Source organism: Kogia breviceps, chromosome 9 (genome assembly GCF_026419965.1).
Source record: "Kogia breviceps isolate mKogBre1 chromosome 9, mKogBre1 haplotype 1, whole genome shotgun sequence".
NCBI classification, from domain to species: Eukaryota; Metazoa; Chordata; class Mammalia; order Artiodactyla; family Physeteridae; genus Kogia; species Kogia breviceps.
Genome location: NC_081318.1, coordinates 41,909,770 through 41,928,287, shown reverse-complemented (window position 1 = coordinate 41,928,287; position 18,518 = coordinate 41,909,770). Strand labels below are relative to the sequence as shown.

At 35.6% G+C, this 18,518-nt stretch overlaps 1 protein-coding gene across 11 annotated transcripts in view; it reads left to right on the top strand.

Moving 5' to 3' along the window:
- SEPTIN7 (septin 7) overlaps positions 1-18,518 on the top strand; it is a 115,384-nt gene that overhangs the window by 65,781 nt on the left and 31,085 nt on the right. For all 11 annotated transcript variants that reach the window (XM_067042348.1, XM_067042347.1, XM_067042352.1 and 8 more), the window contains 3 exons: positions 9,605-9,705; positions 10,822-10,956; positions 16,467-16,584. In XM_067042348.1, the coding sequence (XP_066898449.1) occupies positions 9,605-9,705; positions 10,822-10,956; positions 16,467-16,584 (354 nt within the window). The remainder of the gene's footprint in view (positions 1-9,604; positions 9,706-10,821; positions 10,957-16,466; positions 16,585-18,518) is intronic.

Genomic DNA, 18,518 nt, shown 5'->3' with positions numbered 1-18,518 from the left:
AGATTAATAAGAAAACAACATTCCGTGAGTCATTAACATCTTCCAGGTACTATTCCAAACACTTTAGATGCGTTTACTTATTTAATTCTTTCAGTAACTTTATGAGGTAAGTGGTATTCTTATCCCCATTTTACAGATTTGAAAATTGAGGCACAGAGATGGTGATATGCCAAGATCATGTAGAGTACCAGAACTAGGATACAAATCTAAGCACTCCGGTTTAGTCTTGTAGTGTATCAACTGTACTGTCTCTATACTGTAGATATTTAATAAGTGTTAGTTTAACAGATTAACCGTTTCTTAATAAGTGGATTAGCTTTTCTTTACTTTTTAATAATGTTTGGTCTAACAAGTTGTCAGTTTTCTTTGATTTATATTGCCTTTTCCTTTAAAAATCTTACATATGGAGATAGTTTTCCCAGTTAGGCAATTTAGACAAAATGAAGACAAAATGATTTGATCAGTGAAGTCATCACTTTATAGTTATGTAATATATGAAAGTTTAGTTTAAAAAATAAAATAAAATTAGGTCATAAGGCTGATCTATCTGATGCTGGCTAGTAAGGAATACTTAAGAGAAGTGGGTTTTTGTTTGTTTTATTTTTAAAATATCGAATGGTGCACACGTATGTTTGCTGTTGCTTATTAGATTTGAATTTTTAAGCTGGACTCTGGAGGGTGTTGACTGACTGTAGGACTAGGCTTGAAATTCCAGTAAACTGCTTGGTGGATGATGGAAGCTAATTAACTCATAAAAGTTTTGTACCTTACCATGTTTTATTTTACTTTGTTTAATAAAGGCAAATGGACAATATTTCTAGCTCTCTTGATTCACCCAATGCAGTGATTTTTGCTAGTGTCTGAACAGGTGAAAGTATTGGCACATGCAATCTAAGGAATTCATCACATAGAAATCTAGTTTAACATGCTCTGTAACAAAGTATTTGCTCAAACAGTGAGAGATTGTTTTACCCCCCCTCCCCCCAATCTAGTTCTTACACTTGTCCACTTTTGGCTTATTCTGCTCTGACCAAACCAACCTCCTTGCTGTTCTTTGAAAAGACTAATCCTACTTCCACAGCAGGGGCCTTCCACTTCTGTTTCTCTGCTTTCAGTGGTTTTCCCTGCGATATCCCCATGGCTTGCTTCATAATTTTCATCAGTTCTCTGCTTAAAAGTTGCTTTCTTAAGGAGGCCTTTCCTGACCACCCTATAAACTCCTTCTAATTCCCACCCCAGGATCCAAATGTGTAAGCTCTATAAGGGTAGGAACTTCACTTTATTCACTGCTGCAGGCTAAGTTCCTAGAACTCCATCTGTTAAACGTTAGCATCCCATATTTGTTGAATGACTGAACAAACAAGTTTTAAAAATTTATGACTTAGTGTTTAGTTGGGATATTTCAAACTTTGAGGGTCTTTGAAGTTTTATCTTTCTTTGGGTCTGTGAAGTTTTATAAAACACTATCATAGATTAAGTGGAATAATTTTAAATTTGAGAATCTTGAAATTTTAAATTTGATTATCTTTTTTGAAGGTTTGATTATTTTTATTTTGTCTTGAGCAGAATGTTTTTAATTTAATTTTTAAATTGATGTGTAATTTGTGTGCTAAAGGGCACAAATTTAAGCATAGAACTTGATGAGTTTTCATATATATATTCATATATCCATTTAACCACACCCAGACTAAGATATAGTGTTTCTAGGACCCTGGAAGGCTTCCTTATGCCTCCTCTCACTCAGTATTATACCCATCCCCAAATTAAACACCTTTCTGACTTCTGTCTCCATAGATTAATTTTGTCTGTTCCTGAACTTCATTTAGATATATTCCTGTCTGATTTCTTTCACTGAAGATTATGTCTGTGATATTTATTCATGTTGTGTACCTGTAGTTCTTTTCATTGTTGCATAATATTCCACTGCATGAATATATCACAATGTATCCCCTCTGTTGTAGATAAGCATTTGGGCTTTCACTTTTTGACTAACATAAATATTCTTGTATATATCTTTTGGTGGACATAAGTACTCATTTCTGTTGTGCACGTGTGTTGTGTGCATAAAGACATTTCATCATTTCATTTTATTTTCTTTGATTTCTTATGAGATTGAATGTATCTTTTATACTCATTAATTGTTCAGACTTCATTGAAGTGCTTTGACCATCTTAATATTTCTTATCTTTTCCTTCTTTATTTGGAGAAGTGTCTTATCTAGGTAATGGTCCCTTACATTTCAGTCATTGCAGATAATTTCTCCCAAGCTGGCATCTGTTAAAGGTGGTGGGAGAGGCTCTCAGTTTGTCAGAATTCTATTTACATTTGTCTGTCTCCAAAATAATCCTGTCTAAACTCACTTTGCCTTCCTTTTTAAGGTAACACAAGTGTCCTCTTCTATTGTGAATATCTTCCTAGCTCTCCCTGTTTTGAAAACAAAGGAGTAATTAGGACTAAGGGTATCTCCAGTAAGATTTTTAAGACAAAGGCTTGTGTGTACCATTGTTAAATCTCCCCTCCTTTACCAAAAGTGAGACGTTAACATTTGAGAACTGGGTTGATCCTGATTAGAATCCCAGAGAAGTCCTCTTTCCTGACTATACAATGGAAGTATTCCTTGATATACTGGAAAGAAGATGAAGATCATCTGAACTCTTCTTCACTTACCCGGGAGAGAACATGACATGTTCCTAGTCATTCAGTGTAGTTAGAGAATAGAATGTAGTTTTCTTTTACAGTTGACTGGCTTTTCACCAAGCTCGATAATCTAGCAGATGATCTGCTCTTAGAAGCTCTTAAATTCTTTTAGTGAAGAATGATCCAGAAGTATTACATCTCAGCCCAGACATATTAGACCAGGAAAAACATACAATCCTGAGTTTCAGAAGGCAAATATCTGCAATTTCCCTGACCTGAAGCCTTTTTGGAACACTTCCAACTGTCAAAAAGAAGAAGAAGAGAAGAATCCTGTGATGTGGCCAAATAGGGAGTGAAATTTTAATAAAGACCACAATTTCATAATCTCTTCCCTGAGCATTATTTATTTACAAGAGGCTTATATCTTAAAGAAGAAATTCCTTCACATTCACAGTCTTGGAAAGAAGGAGAAACCATCTACTCTGAGCAGAGAAATGATTCTGAGTTTCCAGTATATCAGTGGTTCTGATTTGAGTGAACTTTCAGTAATAGATAGAAGTCTTCTGAGATTAATTCCCAACCTCCTATCTTTGGCCTTAGGTACCTGAGCTGTGCAGTTCCAAATGTGAGCTGACATTCTCGTCATGAAGTTCTTTATACCAGTGGTTCTCAAAGTTCAGTGTGTATCACAATCACTTGGAAGCCTTGGTCAAACAGATTGTTGAGTCCCCCTCCCCAGAGTTTTCTGTTTAGTCTGTTTGAGGCAGGGCCCAAAGAATTTGCATTTCGAGTAAGTTCCCAAACTATGCAGCTGCCAGTCTGGGTACTATACTTTGTGGACCACTCCTCTGTAGTGTTTCTGGCCTGCTGCAGACTGGTTTCATCCTATCTCTGTGGGAAGAAAGTAAGAGAGTGAACTGTTTTTCCTTAGTTCTTTCAGAATATTTCAAATTGAATGAAATGGCACCATGTTACTTTCACTTTCATTCATATATATATTTTCCCAATAGACTGATTAAAATAAAGTGATAGAAAAAAATTGAACACTTGAGCTCTAATTCATATTCCAATCTCAAATATAGGTGCTCAGATTAACAACAAATTGAAAAATATTACATACAGTGTTGTATATATGATAGCAAATTTTATAATTTTGTTATATTTGAAAATATATCATATTTCATGTCAGCAAAAGGTTGCTATCTGTCTGCTAGGGAAAGACTGTCCTTTAATTCTGAGACTAAATCCATTTCAGTTTGTTTTGTGAAATGACAGTACTAGTTTTTTTTTTTCAAGTTCTTTGTTGGTAGCCTTATGTTGGTCCCCTTTAAAACTTTTTTTCTTGGTCTGTGAAGTCCAATAAATCACTGTTTTAGATTAAATGAGTATAAAAATTTTGGAGGTGAGAAGAAGTGAAAACAGTGAATCCTGTCCCTAAGATAACATCTTATGACTCCTTGAAACATTTTTACAGAGTCCAATTAGGAAACTCTCCTGTTGATGTTGGTCCAGTTTTGATAGTTTTTTGAACCAGTCATACACAGAACAGATGATTGAATGCTTGTCTTTTACCAGGTTTGAGGGCTACAAGGATGATGGACAGAGTTCTCAAGGATGTCACAGTTATATGAAGGATATAGCAAACAATTATGATTTAGTGAGAAGGGTGCTGCTATAGGGTGGTATAGGTGACCTTGGCAAAATATATTTTAGTGAAATAGTAGGAATAGAAGGGAAGATGACAGTGGGTTGAGCAGTGATTTGTGAGGCAGTGAAGATGGGGGTAGTGCTATGAAGGAAGGGATGAGGGAATACCTAGAGGTTGAGTGTAGGGGACAGAGACAGTGGTTTGGTTTTTATTTCCAAAAAAGACCTGAGAATGTTTATATCCTATGGGGAATCATTCCCTAAGAGATAAGAGATTGAAGATACAGGGGAAATAGTCTAAATAGTTGTCAAAATGACTCTAAAATGGAAATTGGTCAGATCCCCAGCATAGATTGAGAAATTAACCTTAGGAAAAAAAGGGATCTATTCCACTGAACAGGAGGGAAGATTCAGTGTTGCTTCAAACAAATTGGGGATGCTGTTGGGAACCCTCCTACACTGTTGGGTGGGAATGTGAATTGGTGAAGCCACTGTGGAGAACAGTATGGAGGTTCCTTAAAAAGCTAAAAATAGAGGTACCATATGAGCCAGCAATCTCACTTCTGCACATATATCTGGAGAGAACTCTAATTCGAAAAGATACATGCACCCCAGTGTTCACAGCAGCACTATCTAAGACATGGAAGCAACTTAAATGTCTACTGACAGATGAATGGATAAAGAAGATGTGGTGTATACACACACACACACACACCCCACACACAATGGAATATTACTCAGCCATAAAAAAGAATGAAATAATGCCATTGCAGCAACATGGATGGACCTAGAGATTATTATACAAAGTGAAGTAAGTCAGAAAGAGAAAGACAAATACAATATGATATCACTTACATGGAATCTAAAAAAATGATACAGATGAATTTGTTTACAAAACAGAAGCAGACTCACAGACTTAGAAAACAAACTTATAGTTACCAAAGGGGAAAGGGGGGATTAATTTGGAATTTGGGATTAACATACACACACCACTATACATAAAACAGATAAACAACAGGGACCTACTGTATAGCACAGGGAACTATATTCAATATCTTGTAATAACCTATAATGGAAAAGAATCTGAATATATATATATATATATATATATACACACACACACATATATATATACGCATACATACTTTGCTATACACCTGAAACAGTGTAAATCAACTATACTTCAATTTTTAAATATTAAATAATAAATAGCAACAACAAATTGGGGGTGCTCTCCTCTTCCAGCAGAGATCAAGTGCTTTGCTGAGCATGGTGGCAGAGATTGTAAGGTAGAGCTTGGGAAGAGCCATACTGGGAGGAACATGAGTTGAAGGAGCAAATAAAAGCCATACTGTGAGAGGCATGAGATGAAAGAACAAGTAAAAGGATCATCATATGGCATGGAAATTCCTGTCAAAGTTGAAGTTTATGAATTTTATGGAAAGGTATCTGAGCTGGAAAGGAAAAGAAAGGATTTGGGAGGGGGGTTGCTAATAGAAAATGAAAGAGACAATGGAATTAAGATCTCAGTGTAAGGAGACAAGGGAATGAGGTGTAGTGGTTCCGAGAGTGGAAGGCAGAATTAGAATCTTCAAGTTTCTTTTCAGCTAGTTCTGGGTCTTGATGAGAGGGAAGTAGTCTTTAAGTATAACTATTCTGTTGGTCATTGCCTCTTTAAGTTTCTTGTTGAACATAATGAAGTGTTTAAGATGATGTTTGTCTTTTGAGTTATTAAATAACCAAAATAGATTTTGTGTTTGAGCTAAGTGGAATATCACAGGCTGTTCAAGTATCTACTATTCAAGTCTGCAGAGTTTTGGCTATAATGCCACCTCCTGAGCAAGTATAGTTGGAGGTAAACTCCTGACAGAAAATTTTAACCCTCTCCTCAAATTTTAATATAGTTAATTAAGTAACACTTTTTATTTATCTTTAAAAAAATGACTCAAACATTAAGTTAGAAAAGTGTAGTGTATTTAATAGTCTTTCAAAAATGGAAGAACTGAAGCTGTACAAACAGTGAAAGTTTGACTTTTTCTTTCTCTCAGATTGAAAAACTGAAAATATTAGAAAAAAGTTGTGGGTTTCTGGAATCTAGGAATCCAAAAGAGCCCTTAATTATACATAGACAATAAAATAGGCTTTAGTTTTATTTTTCAGAGAGAAACTCAGTTGAAAGTGCCCTTGATTCATTCTTTTGGAACTCTGAGTGATGCCATAAAATATGCTGATGTGACCTGCTTAAGTGTAAAGTGCATGGGAAAGTGGCCATTTGGAATAGATTTCTTAAGAAAAGTTTGAAATTCCTGGACTTGAACTAATTTGTTTTCCATGGATCCCATGAGGATACTTGCAAAACCAGATGATAGGATACAGTTGGATCCTGTGAATGGCACTAGTTTACAGTTATGTTTTCTGGATTTCTTCCATATGTTGCCGTCTTCTTTGTATTTGACCATGTATGGATACACAGAATTTCATAGGCCAAAGAAGAAAAGAAGCTTTATAAACACTCGTTAAAGCGTATAAAATACAGATCTTCATTTTTCTTGTCATTTCAGTAAACAATTACGTTGTTCAACTAATTTTTTTTTTTAAACAAGGAAACAAAAATCTTAAAATTTAAGCTGTTATGGTGTGTATGCTGTGTGATTAGTATACAACCTAGTACTGAAGGTAGAAATGGGCTTTGTTTGGTAATAAGGGAACCAGAAATGGTTTGGAGTAAAATCAGGAGATGATTCATCGTTCTATGATGCATCATAGAAATGATGCAAAAAAAAATTACATTTTTGCATCAGTTCTAATATACGGTACTGTGTCATTTAAACGAATTGTTAGGTGTAGGGCTGGTATGATTACTTTGGATATTTCTGCTTCAATGACAGTTACCACAAATGAATAACCTGTTTTTATTGAAGGAGATGGAGGAGAATTAGATATATATTGACATGTTAGATTTGAATAGATTATCCTTTTTTCTTTTTTTTTTTTAAATGGAGATATAATTGACATATAACCAGATTGTCCTTTTTAACTATAGAGGACTACCAGATATATAGAATGTGAACTTCCAAAGCCACTTGAAGTAATATCACTTAATTTTTTTTTAGTTTTGATAATCTGCCCTAATGAGTCTGATTATTTCTGTAGTTATTTGGTTTCCCTTGTGTTATTACAGTAAGCTGATATCAGACAAACTGTACTATCTTAGCTATGTGGTGTGAAACAGTGGTCTCCCAAGCAGTGTTGCAACCATTGTTGATATTGAAGGTGACCAGAAAATATTAGAACCCTTATTTATTGATGTTTACTTTTTAAATTTACAAGAAATTGACACTAATATTTAATGTTCAGATTGCCAAATATGTATGTTTGGTAGGTAAATAAACATACTTATATTTGGTATGTTTAAAATTTTCACTGATAGTTTCCACTAGGATCAAAGCAGTCTGAAGACCATTGGTCTAAAAGATAAGAGCTTTGTCCCTTATTTGTCTAAAAGATTGGAAGCCTTGCCATGGACATGCAGGTCCAAATCTCAGGCAGTATTTTCAGTTTCAGCAAGTTTCTTTTTTGATAATACTTTTAACAAAATAATTTTTGATTGCTATCAGCCTTCACTGTCCAATTCAGTAGTCACTAAGCCACATGAAATTATTTGAATTTAAGTTAATTCAAGTTAAATAAAATTAAACGTTCAGCTCCTCAGTCGCTCTAGTCACATTTCAAGGGGTAAGTAGCCACATGGACAAGCAGCTACCATATTGGATAGTGTAGACAAAGAACATTTCCATCATTTCAGAAAGTTCTGTTGGACAATGCTGCTATATACTTGCTTGCTCAGCAGTCTTAGTCTCAACTCCTCATCCATCAGCTAACATCTGTAAGAAAATGTCAAAGGGAAATGGAAAGACATCATCATTTCTGTAATCTCTAAAGGTGAACCAAACTTTTTCTACCCAGAAATTAGTCACTCTTCCTTTCTAAACACTTTTAATCAACGTAAATAGTTAGTTGCTTTTCACGTGATTACCTTTCCCTCTTAAATCTAATAGTACTTATTGGTACAATAATTTGTACCATCTTATGGCTTGTAGCACTCAAAGTTTGCGTATAATTCTTGCCTCTTAAGTTAGCCTATCAGTATAACTGAAACGTCTAGTTTTAATAAACACTTGATATAAATTGAATGAAAGCCTATCTTTTTCTAGGAGAATGATTTCCCTTTTCTGTTTGAATCAGTGTTTGCTTTATGTAGCAGCAGGGTATGCCCAATATGAATGATTTTTACATTCTAAAACAGAGTTTGGGATTACAAAAATGTCTTAGACTGTAGGAGGAAATGTTGTTATTGTTTTTAAGTCCAATGCCTTTTCTCAAATAGAACGTTTTTACAAATTCTAAAGAGAACTGAAGATTTTAATCAGAGTTAGTAGGGTTTTACCCTACCAGAATACATTTTTTTTCAAGCCTTGACCTTTGCTGATTGCTTTGGCCTGAATGTACAGTAACACATTTGAGAAGAGAATTGTATCTTAGCCATAACTTAAACACAGTGTAAATAATTACAGCCATGCTGAGAAAGATTTGCAAATGGTAATAAGTTCACTTGAGTAATTGGTTTGGACTAAACTAGATGGAGATAGTCCAGGAAAACGTTTACTGCAAATGGTAAATTAAATGTACTTGTCTGATTAATTACATTTGATCTCTATGAATTACTTAATCATTCAAGCACATTGTTTATTTGTATTATTAGATGTGCATTTAGGTTACATAAGTATTGTATGGCTTTAGTAATATTATTTTATCAGTTCCTGTTTTCCTTCTCTGTACCAACAGTGAGCTGTAAATCCACTATTTACATATGTGCTTTTCTTTTAAGTAACCAAGACTTCTAACAGTAATTGATTCTAAAGAAAGTGTGTGGGTGAGTAGATGTAGTTTGCAAAAAGCTTCCCATTTGGTTTTTTTTTTTTTTTTTTTTTTTTTTTTTTTTTTTTTTTTTTTTTTTTTTTTTTTTTGCGGTACGCGGGCGTCTCACTGTTGTGGCCTCTCCCGTTGCGGAACACAGGCTCCGGACACGCAGGCTCAGCGGCCACGGCTCACGGGCTCAGCCGCTCCGCGGCATGTGGGATCCTCCCGGACCGGGGCACGAACCCGTGTCCCCTGCATCGGCAGGCGGAGTCTCAACCACTGCGCCACCAGGGAAGCCCCCCATTTGGTTTTGATTAACACTCATCTCCCTACCTCTTACGTTGTAGGAAACCAAGGATATAATGTATGGTATTAATATCTGTACCAATGACTTTTACAGGTGGAACAATCCAAAGTTTTAATCAAAGAAGGTGGTGTTCAGTTGCTGCTCACAATAGTTGATACCCCAGGATTTGGAGATGCAGTGGATAATAGTAATTGGTAAGAAGGGTTTGTCACTGCTGCTTTCCACTGCATTTGGGAATGGGTGTGGTTAGACTTCTTTACCTTAACATTTTAAAACTTCTCACCTTAGCGAAGATCACTGAACTTTATGTAATATGACTTGGGTTCATATTATCAACTTTGCCACTTGTCATGTTGCTTAACTTCTTTGAACTGATTTCCTCTTGTATAAAATGAAGATAACACCTTTCATAGAAGTATTTTGAAGACATTCTAAAACATAGATAAAAGAATTCTCGTTATTATAAGAAACTTGAAACTTTTCATTCTTTACTATAATTTTATCCATTTTCTATCATCCTAATTTAAAGCTGATTTTAGACCTTCAGTTTTTCCATAAGTCGTAAGTGAAGAAGACATCCATGGCTTTCTAATTGGAAACAATATCCTAGTAGCTTATAAAAAATATTTTAATTTTTCTTTGAGTTCCACACTGTTTTTTGGTTTTGTTTATATTTATTTATTTGGCTGCGTTGGGTCTTTGTTGTGGCACGCGGGATCTTCGTTGGGGCACGTGGGCTTCTCTCTAATTGTGGCGAGCAGACTCTAGAGTGTTCAGGCTTAGTTGCCCCATGGCATGTGGGATCTTAGTTCCTCGACCAGGGGTTGAACCTACTTCCCCTGCATTGGAAGGCGGATTCTTAACCACTGGACCACCAGGGAAGTCCCAAGTTCCACATTGTTTTTTGAAGTAAATTTCTGTCAACTTTTGAAACACCTAAATAACAGTTCATTATGAGGTTTCTGTATTGTTTCATCTTTTCATTTGAAATATAAAACTCTTTGAATATAATTTTTCATATTGTAAAGTGTCTTAGCATTGATATACTTATTAATGCAAATAATATGATAATTTAGTTGTATCTAACTCTAAACAATTTTCTTCCATTTGGAAAGTTTAGAAATAATGAATCAAGATTTATTCAACATAATTTATATCTGTTTTTGAATCAGTATATGTAGAATAATTTGAGATGTCTTCCATTGGTTACATTGGTTTTGTGTATTTAAAAATATTATTGCCCTTTAACAGAGTCATCAGTTGTATGTTCATATGTAGAATTACAACTTAATTATTTTATTTTTCTACAGCTGGCAGCCTGTTATTGACTACATTGATAGTAAGTTTGAGGACTACTTAAATGCAGAATCTAGAGTGAACAGACGTCAGATGCCTGATAACAGAGTGCAGTGTTGTTTATACTTCATTGCTCCTTCAGGACATGGGTCAGTACCTTGATGCTTCTGATAACCTTTTTTGTTGTTATTGTTTTATTATTACTCATCTTTGGGTGCGTATTTTAGTAACCCTCATTTCTGTGGAGTACATTTAACTTTACCAGTTGTAAAGTTCCAAATTCCATATAAAAATGGCTTATAGGAAGCCTTTTTTTAAGTCCTAGACAAGCTAAAAATGATTTTACTTCTTAGTTTGTCATGCATAAGACTTTACCTGCTTCATGGAAAGGAATATTGTTTCCATCATGTTTGGTGTCTCAGTGTGGCTAATTTAGCTTTCTTTTTGACCAATCTGCCACTAATTGAACGATCAAATAAGGAGAAACAGCCATAAAAATTAGCTAAGAAGCTGCAAAGATGTTATTTACTATAGAGAAGGCTGCAGAAAAAACTTAAATACCAAGGTTCTCACGTGCCATTTCTTTCTTCACTAAATCTATTTGTCTTCTTGTTTCACTTTAGCTGTTACAGTCACATTGTTTAAGTATCATATCATCAGTACTAACCTTCTACTTATTAGGAGTTAAAATTAAGATCTGAGTATCTAGACATTTATCTGATCTGATTGTTCTGTTTGTTAGTAAGGCCAGCCTATACTCCTTGTTTTGTTGTTTGTATTTCTTTGTCATTTTGAGTAGATATATGGGTCATTGTCAACTGCAGATGTTTGTAATTACTCTTCTTTCATCTTTGGGTAAATGACTCAGCATAACTCAGCCACCTTATGATTGTAACTCGACCATCTCTCCACCAGAAGGAACTGGACTGTTTTATAGCATCAGACTAAATAGCATTAAGTCTTCTAACACCCAAATTACAGTAGTGTAAACCAGTTCCTTCAAAAGAGTACCTTTCTCTTCTGTTTCTTGCTTTTTTCTTCACCTTTTGCCTAGATAGGCTAGTGCCCATTATCACCATCTTGGTTGAGCAGAAAGCCTTAATTATTTAGTTTACCATTTTTGCACTGTCTGACTGTAGTGGTACAAATGTTTCTTCTTTTATTTCTATTATTATTCTACAGTATTCTCAGAAATTTACATATGTAAAGCACAAAATTGACTCATCTACTTAAAAGGCTCAAAAAAAAAGATTCTCAGAAATACCACACTGTATAGCTTTTTCTGTGTCCTTGTTAGCTTCTTCCTGAATTTATATGTATACATATTTTATCATTCTAGTTTAACTTGTTAGGGCTTTTTCCTGGAAGCCAACAGGGTAAAATCTTAACCTGCAGTTAAGTCAATAGAAATTTGTCAGTTTATATCCAGTTTTATTATTTTAGATCTTTTGGACTCTCACCAAGATTTAGTAATTCTCATGAAATCACATTTCTCTTATTCCCCGTGGGAAAATATATTTCTTAAAATTGCATGGGAAATACGATTTTTTTATTTAAAGAAAAAATTTTGAAATTATATGTAATGGCTTTGGGCCATTTCTTGTTTGTCACAAGGGATGAGAGTTCCAAATTTTAATTTCTTATGTATAAAAATGTGATTTTGAGTAGTTTCTCAGCTTAACTATTTTTAGAAATGGAACAAAGTTTTGCCCATTTGTATGTGCTGCTATGGATTAAGTGAAAGAATATGACACTGAATTTTCTGTAGAGAGTTCCAAATTCCCTGCTCACTACATAGTGAAATTCCTAATTCATAATAGATGAATTAGGACCTTTCTGCCTTATCTGGGTAATCCGTGGATTCCCTTTTTAGACGTTCTGTTTTTGGAGTAAATATAAATTGGTGCAACAGTGTATTTTCAGTGTCCCCCATCTCACCCCACCAATTGTAGTCACTGAACAAAGGGTTAATTTATGATTTCAGCTGTTGTTGCTTCATTTTCTTTGTTCAGTGATTGGTAACTGACTTGGAACTTGAATTTTGTTTTGTTTTTAATTTATTTGGTTGTGCCAGGTCTTAGTTGTGGCAGGTGGGCTACTTAGCTGCGGCTCGCCAGCTCCTTAGTTGTGGCTTGCCGGCTCCTCAGTTGTGGCTTACCAGCTCCTTAGTTGCAGCATGTGAACTCTTAGTTGCAGCATGCATGTAGCATCTAGTTCCCTGACCAGAGATCGAACCTGGGCCCTCTGCATTGGGAGCACAGAGTCTTATCCCCTGCACCACCAGGGGAGCCCCTGAACTTGAATTTTTAAATGGTGTTTTTACAAACCTTTTGAATGTTGATTGCCACTATGAAAAAACAGTGTCACTTAGTGAGTTTTATATAAGTTTTTTTCCCTTAGAAATATATATATGTATGTATATTTAATAAATATTTGTCATTTGCCCTCTAGTCATTTTACTTATTTTGCTGTAGGCTTTGAGGTTAAATAGTCTTTTCCCTCTAATTTGCGTTTATCTTTTAGAAATTCTGAAAAAGACTTTCCATTGTGTAAAAAAAAACATTTAAAAACTAAATTTGTTGAAAAAGATTACCTGAAATAAAACTAAATGGACAGAGGAAAAATTTCAACCAGAATGTAATCTACGGTGAAATAAGTGTTTTCTGCTGTTGACATTTTGTATGCTTCTGAAATTTGTATTCTAATTTAAAAGGGCGGAAAGATTTTATCGGGGCTTTAATAATGGTTACATTTAAAGTTTGATTTTTTTTTTAACTGATTTAAATGTACTTCAGCCCTGTTTTATTTTTTTTTTTTTTTTGGTATGCGGGCCTCTCACTGTTGTGGCCTCTCCCGTTGCGGAGCACAGGCTCCGGACGTGCAGGCTCAGCGGCCACGGCTCATGGGACCAGCCGCTCCGCGGCATGTGGGATTTTCCCGGACCGGGGAATGAACCCGTGTTCCCTGCATTGGCAGGCGGATTCTTAACCACTGCGCCACCAGGGAAGCCCCTTGTTTTATATTTGAGAAGCTGACTTCCCCAATTTCCTTGTCATGGCTATTTTCAAGCATCTTTCTCTTTAAAAGTTGAAATAATATAATAAATGTTCTGCAAATGTTTTAAGTGTAAAATCTTGTTAACTTGGATTTAGATTTTAATATTTTATATTAAATGCTCTTATGATTTATTAAAATTTTAGATTAACTGATTCTGTCACCAGTTTAATGAGGTGGTAGTGGTGGTAATTTAAATTTGTCATGAGTATAATCTGGAAGGTGAACCCTAAAAATTTACAAATCTAAGATTGATTGACTGGGCCATGGCTTTTATATTTAGTGTCGTGATGTAATGATTGATGAAAACAAGCAAAACTTAATTTTTTTCTCAAAAATCGAAAGGTTTTTCAGTTAGCACTAGTGAGGTAAGGGTGCTATTTACAGATAAATATAGTGTTATTCCAGCCACACACTCTTTTCTGAAGTTTTTTCTGTAGTGTTCTCTGAATGCCAATATCAAAATTCAGAGGATTTAAGATGAGAATTAGAATTGGAAGTAGCTATCTTATTTCTCTGTATCTGCCTTCCTGCCTCCTTACCCCATCTTTCTGCCAGTCAGCGTCACTACTACAAAGAAGTATAGTATTATTTGTTAGTAAAAAGGAATACCTCATTAGTCTCTGGACCCCCAATACACCCAACATTGTATATATATTAAACTATAGTACTCTAAGAGAACCCTAAGAAGGGCTTTCTCTTTATTTTAAAATATTAGTCAATAAAATTTATAATGAAATTAGATCTTTATTCCATTTTTCTCATGTTTTATAAAAGTTAAGGAATACCACATTTCTGTGCAAAGTATTGCTGTTACCTTCATTTATTTTTGTAGAATATTTTTAGTCTACAGTGTATTCTAGATGTGAGGAACAGCTGGTTTTTATTTAAAGTTATTCAAAGATATAAGGAAAATCACAGCAACTTACTTTTTTAGTCAACAGATAATGGATATCTTCTCAAGTATTGACACTGTATTAGATATAAGAGATACAGATGAATGAGACAAAAGCCTTGCTTTTGAGGATCTTCTAGTGAGAAGATGGGAAAAACAAATACATAAGTAAGCAGTTACTATGTGGCAAATTAAGTGTTGTGATCCCTTAGAAAGATGCTTAGTCTTAGGTTAGAGAAGAATTCCAGAGGAAATGAGAATAGTAAGCTAGGTCCTAAAGGATGACTAGGAATTAGGCAAGCCAAGTTGAAGGGGGATGGGAATGGAGTGTGTTCCAGGCAAAGGCAGTAGTAGCCTATGGCCGGAGATCAAAGTATGGTGCTTTCACGGAATTTTGAGAAGTTCAAAAAGGCTGGCACGTTGGAAGTAGGAGGTAGCAAAAATGCTTAGGGATGCTAAGAGATGAGGACAGCTGGAGAGGCTGTTTTCACAGGCCTTGTAGGCCACACTAGCTAAAGAATCTGGCTTTAGTAAGGTTTTTAGTCAAGGAATGACCTGATGATCAGATCTAGATTTTAGAATAACCATTCTGACTGCAGTGTGCATGGTTTGGAGAGAGAGATTCTTGTCATTATCCATACCAAAAGTATACTTTGGTGGCCTGAATCAAAGTAATGGAAATGGAGATAAATATATAAATATATTTATTTGTTCAGCAGGTCCTGGGGAATCTTTGGAATTGAGGATTAGAGGAAGGAGGAATTCTGGGTTTCAGACTTGAGTAATTGGGTGGATTGTAATGCTGTTCACTGAGATAGAAAGCACAGAAGGGGAGGGAAAACGTGAGGGCTCAGATGAGCTTTTGATTTTGAGGTGCCAGAATGAGATGTCCAAGTAGTATTTCCACTGGGTGGACACAAGCCTGGAACACAGGAGTGAGATCTGAGCTGGGTATAAAGACTTGGGAGTCATTGACCCATAGAGGATAATAATTGTAGTTAATGATAAGCTTACAGAATACAGAGTGAGAAGAGAAGATCTTCTAGAGAATTCTGAGGAACTTACCTATTAAGGAAACTAGCTTACAAAGAGGATCCTGAAAATTACCCTAAGTGAACAGCTTGTGAGGGAGTAATGTCAATGCTGCATAATGGGCAAAGTAAAAAATACTGGTACACACCACAGTATTTATGAATTGGCTGCTGCTAATTAATTTGCAGCATGGTAGTATTTGGTGACCTTCTTGAAAGTATAATGGCAAAGTGGAGGCAGCAGTTAGAGTGTAATAGGTAAAAAGGATGAAGAAGAAGATTCTCTTTTGAGCCTCTTCTCTGAGAAATATAGTTGGTAGCAAGAAGTGAAGGAGGACTAAATTTTTCATTTAAAAACAAAGATTTCCCAAGTTTTGAGTACTAAATGTAGAGACTGCTGTAGGAAAGCCTATTAGGAGCCTTTCTGGTTTTTCTAATTCTTCTTTAGGGCCAAACCCTATGACCAGGGTGTTAAAGGGCAGGAGTCAAAGCCTTCTTAGCCACTCCAATGCTTCTTGAAATCTTGTTCTTCCTAACTGTTGCTGGCCCGATACACCTTCAGGGAGTGTTCTGATGAGTAAGTAAAGTAGTTCTAATGTATGTAATTTAACAATGGGATGTGAAGAATCTATTCTCCCAAACTGATCCATCCAGTCATATTAAATATTGTGTATTTCAGACTTAAACCGTTGGATATTGAGTTTATGAAGCGTTTGCATGAAAAAGTGAATATCATTCCACTCATTGCCAAAGCAGACACACTCACACCAGAGGAGTGCCAACAGTTTAAGAAACAGGTAAGTAGAATGAGTTTGAACTCTTGGGTTTCTAATACCATTCATGTAATTTGCAGTTTTTTGTATTTTCAGTATAATGTGTTACAATGTATTCCTCTTGCTATTTTACTATATGGTTGTTTACACTGTATTAAAAATAACTCTTGAAAATAGTCTTCTGCTTTAGTTTTCTCCTAGGAGCCTGTAAGTATTATCATATGCCCTTATCCTTTCAATTTAAATAGGCTATTTTAGATGTTTCCATATAGCTTCCACCAGCACCCCTCCCACACCCTTTAGAATTACTTTCCTAGACTGAATTCCCAGGAATAGGATTACTTTTTGAAAGGGTATGATTATTTTATCTCCCTCCCCCACCTACCCATTTTGTCATGGTGCTTTCCCAATAAAACAGTCAGATTCGTTTTATAACGGGTATATTTGTTCCAATGTCTTGCCAGCATTGTCATTTTTATTTTTTAAACTTTTTTGGAATAAAGTGGTACCTAATTTGATTTAATTTAATTTTCCAGAAAAGCTGAACACTTTATTTTTTTATTAAAAAAAAAAATTTTTTTTGTGGTACGCGGGCCTCTCACTGTTGTGGCCTCTCCCGTTACGGAGCACAGGCTTCGGGCGCGCAGGCTCAGTGGCCATGGCTCACGGGCCTAGCCGCTCCGCGGCATGTGGGATCCTGCCAGACCGGGGCACGAACCCGTGTCTCTTGCATCGGCAGGCGGATTCTCAACCACTGCGCCACCAGGGAAGCCCAAAAGCTGAACACTTTAAAGCAGGGGTTTATTTTTCCCTCATTGTTGTGTTTGGTTTATTATATATTATATTTTATGAAATGTAGGGTCAGTTTCTGGAACTATTATACTTTCCTATTCCAATTTCCTATTTTTAAATTTTAGGCCAGTTTTATGTCTTTTAAACTGTGGCTATGTTGTATAATATTTTTAAATAGATCTTAGAGTTAATTATCTCTTATTGTCCTTATAGTCCCCTTTGTAACAAGATACTTTGGTTCACCTTTTTCAGTATGAATTTTAGAATAACTTGAAACCTATTACAAAAACAAAAGCCTGTGTTTGCTTTGAAATTGTGTTAAATCTGTATAAATTTTGAGAATGTTTTAGTGTATCATTTTTACTACATATATCTGGTATTTCTACCAGGAGTATATGTTTTTATTTTATGTTTATTCACTCCATTTTTATTTTGTAATGTGCTGTTTCTAAGTTCAAATACTAATCATATAATAACATTTCTCCTCTTCTGTCTTGATTTGTATGTACCTTGATTTGTATTTGTTCTAAAGACGAATAAGCAATGATCTCTACTTCCGGATTGGTCACATTGTAGGGTTGTACAATTTTCTTTTACTTCGTTTATGCTTTTAAAAAACTTTAAAAAAAAATTTATTTATTTTATTTATTTACTTTTGGCTGTGTTGGGTCTTCATTGCTGCACACGGGCTTTCTCTAGTTGCGGCAAGTGGGGGCTACTCTTCATTGCAGTGCACGGGCTTCTCATTGCGGTGGCTTCTCTTGTTGCAGAGCATGGCCTCTAGGGCATGCGGGCTCAGTAGTTGTGGCTCGTGGGCTCTAGAGCTCAGGCTCAGTAGTTGTGGCACACGGGCTTAGTTGCTCCGCAGCATGTGGGATCTTCCCAGACGAGGGCTCAAACCCGTGTCCTCTGCATTGGCAGGCGGATTCTTAACCACTGCGCCCCCAGGGAAGCCCTAAAAAATGTTTTTAACCAAGGGTGTTTATCACAGTCATCAAGAGAACTTTTTCAAAATGAGTTACTGGAGCATATCTCTACCAATTGGTTCTGTAGGTTAAGATAGGGCTTTTGTATTCATTATTTTGAAGATGCTCACTCAGGCCATTTTAATATACAACCTCTGATTAAGAACCACTGCTCCTAGAGCTAGCTGCTAGTGTTCCTTT